This window comes from Pelmatolapia mariae, linkage group LG18 (genome assembly GCF_036321145.2).
Source record: "Pelmatolapia mariae isolate MD_Pm_ZW linkage group LG18, Pm_UMD_F_2, whole genome shotgun sequence".
NCBI lineage: Eukaryota > Metazoa > Chordata > Actinopteri > Cichliformes > Cichlidae > Pelmatolapia > Pelmatolapia mariae.
Genome location: NC_086243.1, coordinates 10131538 through 10147597, shown reverse-complemented (window position 1 = coordinate 10147597; position 16060 = coordinate 10131538). Strand labels below are relative to the sequence as shown.

Here is a 16060-nt window from a genome sequence, read left to right as displayed (position 1 = left end):
GAGGCAGGAATAATGTGACTTGTTTATTTCAAGCAGTTGTTCATAAATTTGCCAATTTCTACAAGTTCGTATTAATTTTTCAGATTACATTTTTATCAAATCAACACTACATACATTAAGTAACATTACGTACTGTAATCCTCAAAACTAAAATGTACCTTCTGCTTCTCGGCTTCAGTGCAGTGGGACATTTAGCACAGCGCAGCTTCATTCAAACCCTATTAGTCAGTACAAGTGCTGTGGTGTTACAGGCTGTCTGAAAATCTCTGCTGTGTGTGTGTGTGTGTGTGTGTGTGTTTGATGATTGTTGTAATGTTTGGTTCCTTGCCTCTGAGAGCCACGGCTTTTTACACTGTGGTTTGATGACATGTCCAGCATGAACACAGTCATTTTTGCTGTTTTTTCATTACCGTCAAGAAAGAAAAAAGTCTGTTTAAACGTGTCGACATAGTTGGCTTTCTTGGGGGGGTTTGAGTGGGGACCTTGCTAACCCTCGCTGTGACACTCGTCTGTAATCTCATATAAGAAATGGGTTTATTAAGCAGCATGTACCTCTGAAAGTATGACCTTTTTTTTGTACATTGTACACAGTAAAGTCTGATTAACTTAGCGATTGTATATATATTCAGCATGATTTTGTTCATAATGGTCTTCATTCTAATTATGTAGTTAAAGATGATTTTCTCATTTGATTATTCTGTGTGTCAGAGGTGCACATGTCACCGGGCAGGTGCTGCTACAGTCTTGTCTATGCTGTTAAAAACTGTAGCCACTCCATACTGTAGGGATAATTCATTAATGCCGTATTGCGGCAGTGATAACCTGCTGTGTCACTGTTGCGACACCCTTTAAAGAAATTGTTTTGAAAATGACCTCAAAGTACAAATTCCGAAAAATATGTGATCTAAAAGACTTCTGGACGCCTTCATATTCTTGCAGCCAGCTGCCGCACCGGCTCCATCACGCTGACTGTGAGCCAGCTCTTTAAATCACTGGATTGGGGACGTGTTTTTGAGTTCTTTCCAAAATCAATTAATCTCGTCTTGGCCCTACTCCCTCCCCCATCCTCTCCTTTCCTCACCTTCCTTTCCTCTCTTCCCTGAAGCTTATCACCCTGCTCCGTCAATCTCTTAACATTTCTCTTCAAGGTTATGTCTGTTCACAAGAAGTGTGCTGAAAATGAAAGTGCACTTACATCGATGTTTCTCCTCGTGGAATTAAATGCCCTTTCTCAAATGCCATCGGTTGTCATGTGTGTCCTCTTCGTTTGGTGAAACTTACAAATTGTTGAAATGTATCCAGGGCTGCTTCAAACCTAAATATGTCCCTAACATAATGATAAGCCGCATCAGTTTCTGGGCTGACCTTTTAGAAATGTTTTCCTCGTTAGTATTACCAACTGCTTGAGAAAATGAGATGTGGTCCTTCGTGAGGCCGATGGCCCCCTATTATCGTTAGAGACACACCAGCTGTGGTCGTTAAACAGGGTCAGCTCCCATTAAGCACACTGCAGACAGAAGCGGCTTGATGTAAGCAGATAAGCTAGAAAATATGAATAATGTTAGCCATTACCCTCCCACATCCTGCCACGTTACCCTGCAGCTCCGGTAGTGCAGCTGCTGCTGACACAGATAGTGGGTGGCCTCCAGGATTTGGTCTCTACTTTCATTTGGTTGATTATACTGTAATGAAAAAATGGTCTGCAGTGTTATTCTGTTCACCCCCCCCCCCCCCCCCTTCCGAATCTTTTCAGTCCCTTTCTCTGAACTCTGCAGGTGAAATGGATTGAAAAGCAGTTTTACTTTGTGTGCAGTGTTGTATTTATCCCTTAGTTTTGGTCTTTTGAGACAGACTGGAATGAAAATGTCAGCCCAGATTGAAGTATCTCAATGACACTGCCAACAAAGCTTTAACGCATTCAGTGAAATATCTGAGAGTTTCAAAAACTGAACGGCATAATTTGTTATAGGAATTCACGTTTCCTCGATATTGACAACTACTGATTGGCAATCCATCCAGGCTCTCACCCCATAACGGCTGAGATAGGCTTTCCACCCCTGTGACCCTGAATTTAGTAAGCAACAGAAAGTTTTGCAAATTAGACTCACTTTTATTTTGTATTTTGTGAGTTAAATGTTGCTGGATGGACTGCCAGGAATTTCACTACATTTATGCTCCCCACAGGAAGAATACTGAGCAATAAAAATTCCTCCAGAGCAATCGTCCCTTGAGGTCACAGTCTACTTGTTTTTGGACTTGTAGTCAGACATTTGGGCCAGCTTTGTTGTACTTTAATCAGCCAACCAGAAGCAAGAGGTAGATCTGAGGGAGAACCAAAAGTTTTTACATGCCAATCACAGGGTAGCCTCACCCTAAAACATGTGCTGCTTTAGCATCTATTTACTGTGACTGTTTAGTATTAAATAGTGACGTCATTTTCTCACATTTATAAGAGAAAGGACTTTTTTTGCACTTCTTTCAGAGTTCACCCTGTTGGATGTTATTAGGAATGTGAATTTAAGGCTTTTTTGCACTGGCTTCTCTTTTCAGCTCCAAAAGCATCTTTTGTGTACAGTCTTTGTTCCAGTGGCTGAAATTTATACATTACCTGCTTAATGTTTACAATTTGTTCTAGTACTCCAACCACATGCAGTGAATCTTTGCATTGCCACGTTTCTCTGTTGTGATGTGAAATAAGTGTATCAAAGGAAAACAGTTGAGCTTTTAAAATTAGTTTTGAGCATGTTAGCATGTAGCTCAAGCCCCTGCGATACCTTAACTCATCACTAAGAACCAGAATCAGAAAAGATAAAGTACGAATATTCCTCACCTGTTTTTTTTCCAGTGCATCATTGCATTAGTCATTATTCGTTCCAATTAAATGCACCATCTGGGTGATATTTGTGCCCTCCTACAGATGTGAGTAGCTCCATGAGCCATCGCTGTGCGTCATGTATCCATGGATACCTGAGGCAGTCGGCAGTGTTTCCATCTTTTATTCCCTCTCTCTCTAGCTCAAGCCCTGTGACCCCATCATGGTGAAGTTCCACACTGAAAGGCTGTCAAACAGAACAATCTGTTTTGACTCATGAAAGGAACACGTGAGATATACTTGATTGAGCTAGCAACTAGTTACCAAGATCATAACCCTGTGAGGGGTTTTTAGGGCCCGAGCACTAAAAGTGTGAAGGCCAAATTGTATCTGCTCTCCTTATTATCATTACTTGGTCAAATGAATCGCCTTTTTGAGGGTCTAAAGACACTTGAAAGCACATGAAATTTTGCCCACACGTCAGGCCTGGTGAAAATTCACGTATGGAGAGGACGAAATGGCTCCACAGCGTCACCTATGAAAGTATGAACCAGCACATAGACTGAGCTATTTGAATGAAATTTCTTACAGAGATCCAACAACCCAAGATGTACGAAAAGTCAATGAGACCCATGATCCAAACATGACAGGAATTCCACCATTTTTACTTTACTATGCCATTTTGGAGATTTGCGGATGTTATACCTTTTCAAAATCCTCCTTGGGATTTTATCAAATCAACTTCACATTTCAATCTAAACCAAAGAAGCTGGTGAAATTTAAATTGCAAAGCTTTTGAGGTTTTGCTGAAGCGTGTGTCCGTAGGATCATTTTGATCATTTGCCATGAAATTTTAATTTGCTATCTTTCACACATACACTATCCAGTCTGGATCAAACTTCTCTTGTGCATCATATTTCATACATGAGTTTTTGAGGCTTCTACATCATCAGTGTGATTTTTCTTTCCCACCAAAAAACTGAAATAAACTGCATAGTACACTTTTAAGGAATATATTCCCCAAAAAAGCCTGATTTAGGAAATCAGAATCAGAGAGACTTTATTAATCCCATAGGGAAATTGAGTTGTCATAGCAACTAATATATAACAAACATCAAACACTCATATAAAATGAAGTCTAGAAACAGAGATATTGATAGATAAATATTAAAATAAACATATATATATTATATATATATATACATATATATATATATATATATACACACACACACACACAAGGACAAGTATGTGTGAAAAGGGAAATATGATACAACTTAAAACGTATATGTGCATGTAAATATTTGATTCATTTTTCTTTTTTTTATTCGTCAGGAGGTTCACTAAACACTATTTTCAAAAAACATTTTCTAGCAATTATTTCATGATTCAGGCAATTGTTATAGTGCCACCTAGTGGTAACAGTAAAAGTTGTCTGGGACCAACAACCACGACATGTTAAAAGTGACTTATAAGTCAACTTATTCTCGGTCATGATGCACTGAGTCGCTGCTACTTAAGTACATTTGTTTAAAAATTTAAAAAAAAAGCTGGCACACTTTAACTCATGACTGCATGATGCCATACATTATATGGTTTTGGCCCTTTCATCTCTTTGTATGTGATTGATACACTATTAGGATTGCCTTTCATGTGTTACAATTTAGGCTCAAATTGCTTTAATGTTCGAAGGCTCGCAGTGGCATGAAATAATAACTCCCCTCAAATGTGTTAAATTGAAAGTAACAAACCTGTTTTGAAAATGTAAGAAATTGAAAGTACAGATAGCTGTTTAAAAATGTATCGAGTAAAAAAAAATACTCAGGTAAAGTACAGAACAAGAATGAGGCGATGTAATGAAATCTATACTATAGGAGCATCTATTAAAAAATCTCGCTCCACGTGGTGAGAAAGAAATGGTCAGTAAAAGATGAGGAAACAATGACGTCCAGCCAAAAACTAAAATTGGAGCTCGGATAGAGAGCGTTCACATCTCAAGCTTGTCAAAGGTAGAATAAAAGACCAAAATATATCTTAATTTAAGATATGTCAGCCTACCAGGCTTAATTACCCAAATTCTGAATATGTTTTAAGCAGTGCTGAATAGAGGAACGATTCTGATTGTTCTGTTTTTGTGTTCTAGTTTTAATTATATTCTGTGCATAATAGTCACACGGTGATTTATGGAGTTAATTTGTTTGCTTGAGTTTTTCAACATAAGTGATGTTTTTATGCTGATGACTGCTTTGCACAGGCCAAATTAAGCTGCAAGAAATCCTAGTTAAAAATCAATATCAAAGTACTTTAGCTCAGCATAAAACCCCTAAATGATAGCATATGCTAAACATGAATGTAAACCCAGAGCTGTTTGGCTTTCCAAACATTTTTAAATAGGAGCTCTATGCCAGGCTGTTGCAACTGAAGATAAAACATGTAAAAAGCAATGCTAAACCTGCAATAGCTGAGCATAACGAATGCAACAGCAACAAAAGTTTATCTGGATGCTTCTGGGCTTTCATATGAAACTGTTAGCAAAGAAGGCTGTTGCCTTTTTTCCCAATTTCTAAATCCTTACCTGTAAGTACACACACGCACGCGCACACACACACACACAGAGCATGGTCCATTTAAATGTAAGAGCAGTTTGTTTGTATCCCGTGAGGGTTTTTTTCTACTCAAACATCACGTCTCCTTCAGTTCTAGTCTATCTTCACATGAAAATGAACTCCAGCCTGTTTCTGTCAGCAGCTCTTGGTGAAAGCTGCTACTGCAGCTCTCAGCTGCCTCTACACACCATAATTGAAGCCATTTGTGGATCAGGTGGAATTCTGGGATTTTGGCCTCACCTCAAAATCCCAAAGCGTGTTATTTTCTCTCTTTCTTTTCTCGGGCTAGTAGGACTCTTACATCAGCCTTCGTTTCCTCTCGCTCTCTCTTTCCTTCTGCGTCTCTTCCTCTCCTCTCTCTCCTTTCCCCTCTCTTTGCTATTCCAGAAAGAAGTCCTTCAGAGGCAGAGGTCACAAACTTATGGTCCTGAATGCATCGGCGAACAACAGATGTGGAATATTTCCCAAGAAAAACAGTTTGAGGAGAGAAGAAGTTCAAAAGTAAGTCAAAAGTTGTTGTTTTTTTCCTTTTTCTTTTTTTTCTTTTTTTACATATGTGGCTATTAACTCAAATGTCCACGTAGACATTGAGGGAGTTTAGTGTCAGCTTGCCTGAGTTTAGTGAGAGACAACATGAAGGAAGACATTCATTTTCTAATTAATCTTATGTTCAAGTAAAAGTAGCAACTGGCTGATACTCAGTAAGTAATCAGTTACTGTAAAGTTACTCACTGATTATAAAAACGCCTCTAATGGAATGAAGGCTCTCAGGGATTCAGTTCATTGGTTTTACGCAGTGTGTTAAATTCAGTTTTTTTAAATTTCCCTTCACATTAATGTCTGAAAGAAGCCCTGCTGCATTTTTGCCACTGTAAAAATTTTGGTTAACGCTTCACATCAGTGACAGTAAGTGCAGTTTCTGAGCAGACACTGACACGCGTCTTCACGTGGTCCATACAGGGTAAATAAAATACAGGCACTACGTACTGTCGTGGGAAAGAGCAGGACTCCGGGTTACAGAGAGGTCTGTGTGGGCATTTATTGCTGTGGCTTTTAATAGTCTCCTATTATAGAGCAATTTGTAACGGCAGAGTTGCAAATTATGCCACCATGCATCTCTGTGCACCTGCTGTTGTGGTAAATGAAACCTTTGAATTCATCCCAAACATCCAAAATGTAATTACAAGTCCCAGACTTTGCTGAGGAGAATTTGCAGAGAGGATATTTGAAAAAGTAACACACTAGTTTACACTGGTTTATCTGATTTCACAAGCTTCCTTTCAGGCATCCGTGAGATGAGACTGAAGATCATGGAGGTTAAATTGATCGCCTTCGTTCTCCTGCAGGCTGTCACTGTGAGATCTCAAGTCAACCCAGGTAGACGTTTATCTTTACCCTGCTGGCACTAAGCTGACAAATACCCGCTCTTTATCTTTATTAAAGTTAAGTTGGATACAGTGGCCATGACTGCATGAGCCAATCAGAGTGCTTTTTTAATTTTTTTCATTGTGTGATCAAAGCAGTGTAAGAGTCAGACGTATGGATATGTTATATTCAAGCTTAAAATAACTGTTTCATATTCCTGAGGGACAAGCATGTTGACAAGATGGAGAGGAGGGAAGCAGGTTGAGGTGGGTGGGCTCAGAAGGCAAGCATTTCTGTGTGTGTGTGTGTGTGTGTGTGTGTGTGTGTGTGTGTGTGTGTGTGTGTGTGTGTGTGTGTGTGTGTGTACGGTTTAGCTGTTGGTCAAGAAAGCAAACATCTTTAAAACAGGGAGACCTTTCACAGGCAAGGGGGAGAATTCGTGGAAAAAAAAAGTTTGAAAATTTGTAGGCGTAGTTGTAGGTATTGCACTCACACACACACACCTACACACACCTATTAACACACTCCCTTACACATATGAACTCATTTCACTTTCCTCCCTAGAATATTTTCACAGTCAAAGGCTCGCTTGTTTGCCCGCTCTCTAAAAATCCGAGTGAGGGATTTCGCCGGAGCTCTAACTAAAACTCAAATATAAGTCAAAATGGTGGGAAGTAAACAATGACACTCTGCTGCCTCAACTGACTCTACAGTTATGGCGGCTTACTTGTATCAACGCAGTACTGTAATCTCTTTTCACTGCTTGTCAACCCATCGCCACACACACAACATAAGAACAAAGGGAGTCAGGCTTTTCAAACTCAAGCGTTTCTCATGCTAGAAATTATTTTAAAAGATGAAAAATGAAGAGTGGGCAGCTCTAATACCACTCCCTTCTCATTTTGCTTAGACTGGCACCTACACAGTGACGCTTCTGTTTGGCTTTAGAGGCCTTTGCAGGGCTGCAGGAAGAGGGCTAGAGGGGGAAGGGATGAGCTGTGACCACCTTACAGTCAACTACTCAAAGTCCAGAAAATGCTTAAAAATTGATTTTATGTGAAAGTAACCTTATATTACCCTCATATGTGGAAAAACTTTAACCATATTGCACATATGAAAGAACGCGTCAGACATTTATGTGTATGTGTGCTTCATGTGCTTATAGAAATGTGCCGCTATCCTCTTGGTATGACCGGTGGGCAGATTCAGGATGAGGACATCTCTGCTTCCAGCCACTGGTCTGAGTCCACCGCTGCAAGATTTGGAAGGCATGTTTGTGCTCTTATACTCTACTTTTCTTCCTCTCATTAGATGTAGAGATTATAGTTTGTCAGGGATAATCCCTAAACTCATTTTCTTTTTATTTGAAGAAGTTTCCTAAACTTAACTGCTGCTTTCTTTTAGTAAAAAAGCACCGTAGACTTTGTGTCTCAACCAACATAGCAAGATTTGTTTTTAAATTGGTTTATCTTTCACTCAAAACATTTAAAGTTATTCACCAGATGGATTTGTATTTGTTGAATTGCTGATATATTTCATGATAGAAGTTCATCTTTTAACGATCCAAAGCTCCTAGCAGTTACACAAACAGGCTTGTGTTGAGGGTAAGGGGTAAATAGTGCTATAGCACATATTTAGAATACATTTTCGCTTTCTTTCTCATAAGATGACCTCACTCGGCCTAAGAAAATATACTTTCATCTTTCAGCAAGCATGTTTAAGTTTAAGTAGCACACTCCAATCAAGCACTGTTATTATTAGTAGTAGTACTGAACTGTCATGAGGTGTGCTGTGGGATCAGGCTCCAGTCTATTCGCAGCAGATTCTTTAAGTCGTTTAAATCAAGTCTCCATTGAGATTTGATTCTTCATCACATCTATCTGAAATGAGATCAAGGGGATTTGAAGTGGACACTCTTTGCCATGTTCTTCAAATCCCCGCTGAGTATTTTTTTTCCAATGTTGTTTGGAAATGAGCGAATGCCACTGCAGTGAATGAGCGTGCATCTCACGTGTGAAAGCAACATCCAGATCAACGCAGGGGCCCAAGGTTTCATGACAAAACTTTGCTGGCTTCACTGGCTGGCTCCGTTCCCATAGTGTATCCTGCTTCCATCTCTTCCCTTGGTAAACAACACACACGCATGCACGTGGCTATCCGCGTGATGTAAAATAAAACATCATTCATTAGATGAGTTCTCTTTCCAGGTTGCTTCATGGCCCGGTTCTGGCACTCACTGTCTGTTGTAGGGTCTACATGGGTACTCTGGCTGATCTGTGGCTTATGGTCTGTGACATACTTCAATCGTCCCCAGCACTGCAGTAGCTCTATTGCTATTACTGACACCAGCCTTTGATCCCAAAGTATAACCCTGGGCATCCAAGGCTCTGTTGCAGGTTCACCGGCTGGCAAACCAAAGCATATGGAAACACTGCGTATGAGTATCTGTTCTGGCAAAGCTACAATCCAATATCACCTAGATCCCTTTTTCCTGCTTCCAAAATATGAGTTTCAACTGAGTCTTCATTTGCTGCTTAATACATCACAATCCCTACAAAGTAATTATGGCTGATTAGTCTATCTATCATGTACTAGTGAACTAATTACAGCCTTTTAACAATGTGTTCAGTGGTAACATGGAATAATAGGAAGTGTGCAAACATGATTTCTTTCAGACAGGAAAAATCAGGTGAATAGCATATAATTTCATTATTCCTCACTGCTTTTTTCTCTGTTCATATCTTGTAACATTTTTCCTCGCTTTATGTCTTTTCTTCTCTACCCTGTGTTTGTGTACCTGAACTCTGTGACCTCGCTTTCCTGTACCGACTCTTCCATTTATTTTCCTGCTCACTGTCAGACTTGACTTTGACAACGGAGACGGTGACGGGGCTTGGTGTCCTGACATCATGTCAGAGCCGGACGGCCTCAAAGAGTATCTCCAGGTGGACCTGCGTTCACTGCACTTCATCACGCTCGTGGGCACCCAAGGTCGGCACGCCGACGGCATGGGCAATGAGTTTGCCCAGCGATACAGGATCAAGTACAGCCGTGACGGCAGCAGCTGGGTGGGCTGGCATGACAGAAAGGGAAGGCAGGTGTGTAAAGATGTAAAGATGTGTTCTTCTGATTCAAATAAGGTGTACACGTGATACTAATCTGCTATTTATCATCTTAATTTGTTTAACATTGTCCATGATAGTGAAAAATTGAGCTACTGTGTGTATTTGAAAATCATTTAAATCTTATGTTTTATCAAATGTTAACAGATCAAATGCTATATATGAGCATTTGTTTTTAATATTTCAAATGTTCACTTCTAATTGAATGCTAGCAACATGTTACAAAAGCATTGTAAAAGGTGCTTGTTTACTATTATAAATGGGAAACACGTGTAGAAACACCAACAACTTGAGTATTTGTGGGAAATGAGACATCTTTCCTCACCTCTGCCAGATCATCGAAGGCAACAGTAATGCATATGACGTGGTCCTGAAGGACCTGGAGCCTCCCATCATTGCTCGTTTTGTCCGCTTTATGCCCGTGACCGACCACTCCATGATCGTGTGTATGAGAGTGGAGCTCTACGGCTGTGAATGGCTCGGTTAGTCATGACACTCAGAGTGGAACATGAAACTTCAACCAAACGATTTTTTTTACATTACACTTTATATAGTAATATGATGTGAGCAAACACTGAATCAGCTGTGTGTTCTCTTTGACCTGCCTGCTTTAGATGGCCTGATGTCCTACAGCATTCCAGATGGACACCAAATGATCTACAGAGGCCTGGATGTCTTCTTCAATGACTCTGTGTACGATGGAGCATCAGCTGAAAGGTCTGAGTTTAACAAACTTTCTTTGAACTAAAACAATATTTGTGCATTTTAAAATGTGCATATAATAAAACCTTAAAAACTCCTATTTCTATCTTCAGCTCAACCATAAATCCTTCCTCGAGGCTGACGAAAGGGCTCGGCCAGCTGGCCGATGGCACCTGGGGTCTGGACGACTTTCTCCACAGCCACAGCTACAACTTTTGGCCTGGCTATGACTATGTAGGGTGGAACAACAGGAGCTTCCCCAGAGGTTACGTGGAGATGATCTTTGAGTTCGACCATGTGCGAAATTTCTCGTCCATGAAGGTAAGAAATCAGCGCAGGGGGTATTTTAAGCGAGCGGCATGAAATTGTAGAGCTAACACTTTGCTGAATGGAGCTATTCTGCACTATGCTGGGCAAGCACCCACCTTCTACAGCTGCTGTAAAATTTATTGGGGCATTAAAAAAAGAATAGGACAGCCTTGCTGGAAGAAGAAAAAAAATTACATTTTCTGTATAATTAGCCTGATCTTCGTGGATAAGTGCCGTGGCAAGAGATCAGAGATGTAAGATGAATGATATTTCTGCTACTGCACAGCTAGACAGATTAGTCATGGCTACACCTTCTCCTGCACCATCATCTCAGTCGGGCTCTGACTATTTTGAGCACTTTAAAGTAAAAAAAGAGAGAGAGAGAGAGAAATGCCAGGTCGGTAAGGGCTGCAGAATAAAAACAGACTATTTAAGTACTTTAATCATGGTTTTCTTATACTTCCACATCTCACCTTCGCAGGTTCACTGCAACAACATGTTTAGCCGAGGGGTGAGGATGTTCAGGCAGGTTACTTGTTACTTTCGGTCAGGATCAGAGTGGGAGGCAGACCCGGTGACCTTCAGGCCTGCTGTTGATCGTGTGAGCCAAAGCGCTCGTTTTATCACGGTGCCCCTCGGGGACCGCACAGCCAGCACCATTAAATGCCGCTTCCACTTCAGTGACCTTTGGATGCTGTTCAGTGAGGTGGCCTTCCAGTCAGGTAAAAAGAAAAAAGAAAAAGAAAAGAAAAGAAAAGATCAGTTGTAGCCTTTGCTTTCGAGACTTTAATTCAATAATCTAAAGGGAGCATGTACCGTGTCTTACCACCTTTATTTCTTTCAATTACAGGCTCAGCAGTGTACAATACATCAATGGCTCCTCGCAAGCATGGACACCCGACAAAAATATTACCAGGTGAGCAGCCAAACCTCTTCTGATATTTTCTTATTTAAGTCACTGTTTTCATTTTTAATTATAGGGGAAATATGAGATAGAAGAAGACATAAATGTGTTGTTACTGTTTGATTTTGATTTCATGTAAAAATCTGTTTTTATATTTCCTTGATCGTGTAATGCACCTTATTTTAGATGTGGTTGGACTTCTAATGCTTTAAAAGGTTGCTTGACCTAAATTTCTCCTGGTTCAACATTGCCCCCTGCTGATAATAGCAAGAATTACCGATTATTGTTAGAATAAATGGCCAGTTTCTTATATAATATAATGAAACAAAAGCATTATGTTTGAAAAAATGTAATTATTTTAGAATTTGAACTGTAAAAAAATTACATTAAATCCATGTCAACATCCAACTCTAATGTGGTTTGTTAGGGGATGATCCTACACATAAAGTGGATGACAGCAATACAAGGATTCTGATTGGCTGCTTGGTGGCCATTATAGCCATCCTATTGGCCATCATTGTCATTATCCTGTGGCGACAGGTCTGGCAAAAGATGCTGGAGAAGGTGAGAAAAAAATTCTTTTTAAATCATTTAATCAATTTTAGTTATTTGAAGTTACAGTAATGATTCAACATCCACATACTCAACTGATCATATGGTGTGATGTGTGCACTGAACCCTGGATGGACAAAAACAGCATTCATAATTAGTTTGCAAACTGAAATTTGTTCCCTAATTTTAAAATATATAGAACAAAGGTAAACAAGAAGTAGACTCAAGAAGGCGATAAGGTGTCTTGATCTATGCTCAATCATCCAGGTAAGGAAATACCAACAAGTTGATTCTGTTCATCTGTACGCAGCGTTTTCAGTAGGAGAAACTTGTTATGAAGGGGCTATTATATTTACATTTCCAATAAATATTTTATTAAATGAAGGAAATTCCAAACAATATCTTTTATAATAAGATGTGCTTGAACAGTAATGTTTCATCCTTTCTCAGATTTGCAATGTTGCAAAAGCTGAGCTGATGCAGAATTTTCCTATTTGTTGTGTTTTGCTTGTGTTTTCTTAGGTTCCAGTGTATTTGACCTCTCTGGGCCAACATATTTATCTCAAATTAATATAAGCATTTAAACGAACTCTATATTTCTATAGCACAAACAATGGAAAAGCACAAATTTCTTGTGCTCAAATCATAAAACCATAGCATCCATGTCAGTTTCTTCTCATATCATCACATGACAACACTGATGTCCTGAAAAACCTCTCAAGACTTTCACGTTGTAAAAACACCGCAGATACCAACTGCTTCTCTCTTGCATCTTCAGGCATCTCGTCGCATGCTGGATGATGAGCTCACGGCTCGTCTCGCCATCCAGACACGGGCCTTCTCCTTCCACCACTCGTCTCTCTCCAGTGAGAGTGGCTCGACCTCCAACTCCACCTATGAAAGAATCTTCCCCCTCTGTGCCGACTACCAGGAGCCCTCGCGTCTCATCCGGAAACTGCCCGAGTTTTCTCAGTCCACTGAACATCTAGGTAAGCTTTCTAAAGGAAATAAGTGAACATCTTTGGAGGTCAGCTACAGCGACACGTCCCATGCTCCGTCTTTTCTTTTCCAAATAAGAATCGAGTACCCCCTGCAGAGCCTTTGCAGCCGGAGGCTCAGATGGTGCCCCCCACTACGCTGAGGCAGATATCATCAGTCTGCAGGAGTCTTCGGACAGCAGCACCTACTCCATCACAGCTGTCAACATGAATTTCTTTGCTGGCACAGATTCATCCATGAGGGAGTTCCCCAGACAGAAGCTCACCTTCAAGGAGAAACTGGGAGAGGGCCAGTTTGGAGAAGTATGCCCAGTTTTGTAGCTCTAATGTTTGCTGGCGACGCTTTAAGGGCTTTAAACTCATTTTCTCTTCGCCGCCATTATGCTGTTGTAACTTTATAGCTATCATTTATAAAATTCAATGACAGTGCTTGCTGCCTGGTAAAAGCAGCAGACTATGAAATCACTACATGCTGACAGATAGGAAACACTTAGTGGTATTAAACAGAGCTAAACAGATGGTTTCGAGGGATGCCAAGTGGATGATGGACTGACAAAGTGCTCCTCTAAACAGGTCCACTTGTGCGAGGCAGAGGGCATGCAGAACTTTTTGGGTGAGGATTTGTCCATAGAGGGAAACAATGAGTCCCCTCTGCTTGTTGCTGTTAAAACACTGCGGGAAGATGCCAACAAGAACGCAAGGTAAAAGAAACTTTTACAGAGATGTACTGGTATGTCTTTTCATTCAGTTGCCAAACAAGTTATAGATTACGTGTCCCTGTCGTTCTGCAGGAATGACTTCCTGAAGGAGATCCGAATCATGTCTCGTCTGAGGGACCCCAACATCGTCCGTCTGCTGGCAGTGTGTGTGGACACAGATCCTCTGTGCATGATCACTGAGTACATGGAAAATGGTGACCTAAACCAGTTCCTCTGCAATCTCAGACTGAAGGCCGCTGATGAAGATGAGATCAAACAAGAGGAGACGGAGGGGAAGAGCATGGTCAGGTAGGTCCTCGTCTTCACATGTAATTGAAATGATCATCAGGGAAATGACACAAAGAGCCACTTAGCTCACACTACGTAATTTCTCTCTCTTAGTTACACCACACTGATCGGCATGGCAGTGCAGATTGCATCTGGTATGAAGTATTTGTCCTCTCTTAACTTTGTCCACCGTGATCTGGCAACCCGCAACTGCCTGGTGGGTAAGAAATATACCATAAAGATCGCTGATTTCGGCATGAGTCGGAACCTTTATAGAGGGGACTACTACCGGATCCAGGGCCGAGCTGTACTGCCCATTCGCTGGATGTCATGGGAGAGCATCCTACTAGTGAGTGATCTATGGATTTGGGACATTATCGCCTCCATTTATCCGTTATTTATGGACTAAGGGAAATCTGACATTCCACTACAGTTTTATTGGGGTTTTTTATTGTTCTACGATTATTGCTAATCCAAATATTACATATATTTAAAAGGTTAGTATAAGTTCTATACAGAGGTGACAGCAGATCAATTTTAAATATTTTATACATTTTAATTTAGAATTTTTAAGCTTTAAATTTATACCAATCTGTCTATGATCTTTTTTTTTCCTCAGGGTAAGTTCACTATGGCCAGTGACGTGTGGGCCTTCGGGGTGACTCTGTGGGAAATTCTCACTCTGTGTAAGGAGCAGCCGTACTCCCAGCTCTCTGACGAGCAGGTCATTGAAAACACAGGAGAGTTCTTCAGGGAACAGGGCAAACAGGTGAGCATCACACCACTGTACCTGACAGTCCTCCTGAGTGCCACCGTGGAGGATTTTAGGATGTATTAGTTCTCAGATATATATGTAGATGTGGCTTATAACTCTTATACTTATAATACTCATAATACTATATTGAGAGTATTGTGCTTCATCCTACCAGGTGTACCTGCCGAAGCCTCCCTGTTGTCCTGACAGAATTTACAAGGATCTCATGCTAAGCTGCTGGAGGAGAAACGCCAAGCAGCGGCCGAGCTTTCAGGAGATACACTCTCAGCTGTTAGAGAGCCTGGCGTAGCAGAGGAGATGTATCGTTCCACTGTGCTGTGCAGTGTCTCGGTTGCTTCCTTTGGTTTAGATTCATTTATTTGGAGTCAGACCCATAAAATATTCACTTTTTTGTCAATGCCTGCTTCTCAAAAATTATGCTCTAAATGGAGAGATATGTGAAGGTACAGACTACACTTAAATATAGCCTCCTATTGTAGATATAATGCAGATAGTTCTATTCACGCAGTGCATTCAGACCTCTGTGTATTTATTATTTTCTTATGATTTGTTATGCTGTCTATTTATGCAATAATATCCCCCCTCCCTTTTCTTTTCCATCATATATCTAATCCTGTTGCACATTTATAATGTGAGCACTGTTTTGTGTTTTTGTCTTTTATATTTGAATTTTGTCATGAGGGAAAACGTTTTCCTGATGAGATTGTGCTTTCGTATGCAGAAGCTGATGTAGATTTTTTATAAACATGTTTATGTCCTTTTTCAGAAATGAATTTATTGTACATAGTGGGGAAAATAGCAAAGAAAAACGTTTTAACGCCTGTTGGACCAAGGATACCTGTAAATAAAGAAAAAATGCTATTATTATCCTTCATTTGTATGTTTGGTTTTTAATATACCATAAGTTTCATACTTTTTAGCCTGCTGGG

The 16060-nt window shown here is 40.3% G+C and overlaps 1 protein-coding gene across 1 annotated transcript; it reads left to right on the top strand.

Moving 5' to 3' along the window:
* The first annotated feature begins 5865 nt into the window (after positions 1-5865).
* ddr2b (discoidin domain receptor tyrosine kinase 2b) lies at positions 5866-15726 on the top strand. Its single transcript, XM_063461879.1, has 17 exons — positions 5866-5919; positions 6703-6795; positions 7949-8051; positions 9644-9881; positions 10240-10387; positions 10520-10622; positions 10745-10928; positions 11398-11638; positions 11767-11832; positions 12248-12384; positions 13151-13361; positions 13450-13673; positions 13944-14071; positions 14162-14377; positions 14471-14705; positions 14976-15125; positions 15286-15726. The coding sequence occupies exons 2-17, from the start codon at positions 6714-6716 to the stop codon at positions 15418-15420; spliced, it is 2601 nt and encodes an 866-aa protein (XP_063317949.1). The 5' UTR covers positions 5866-5919; positions 6703-6713; the 3' UTR covers positions 15421-15726.
* The last annotated feature ends 334 nt before the right edge of the window (positions 15727-16060 follow it).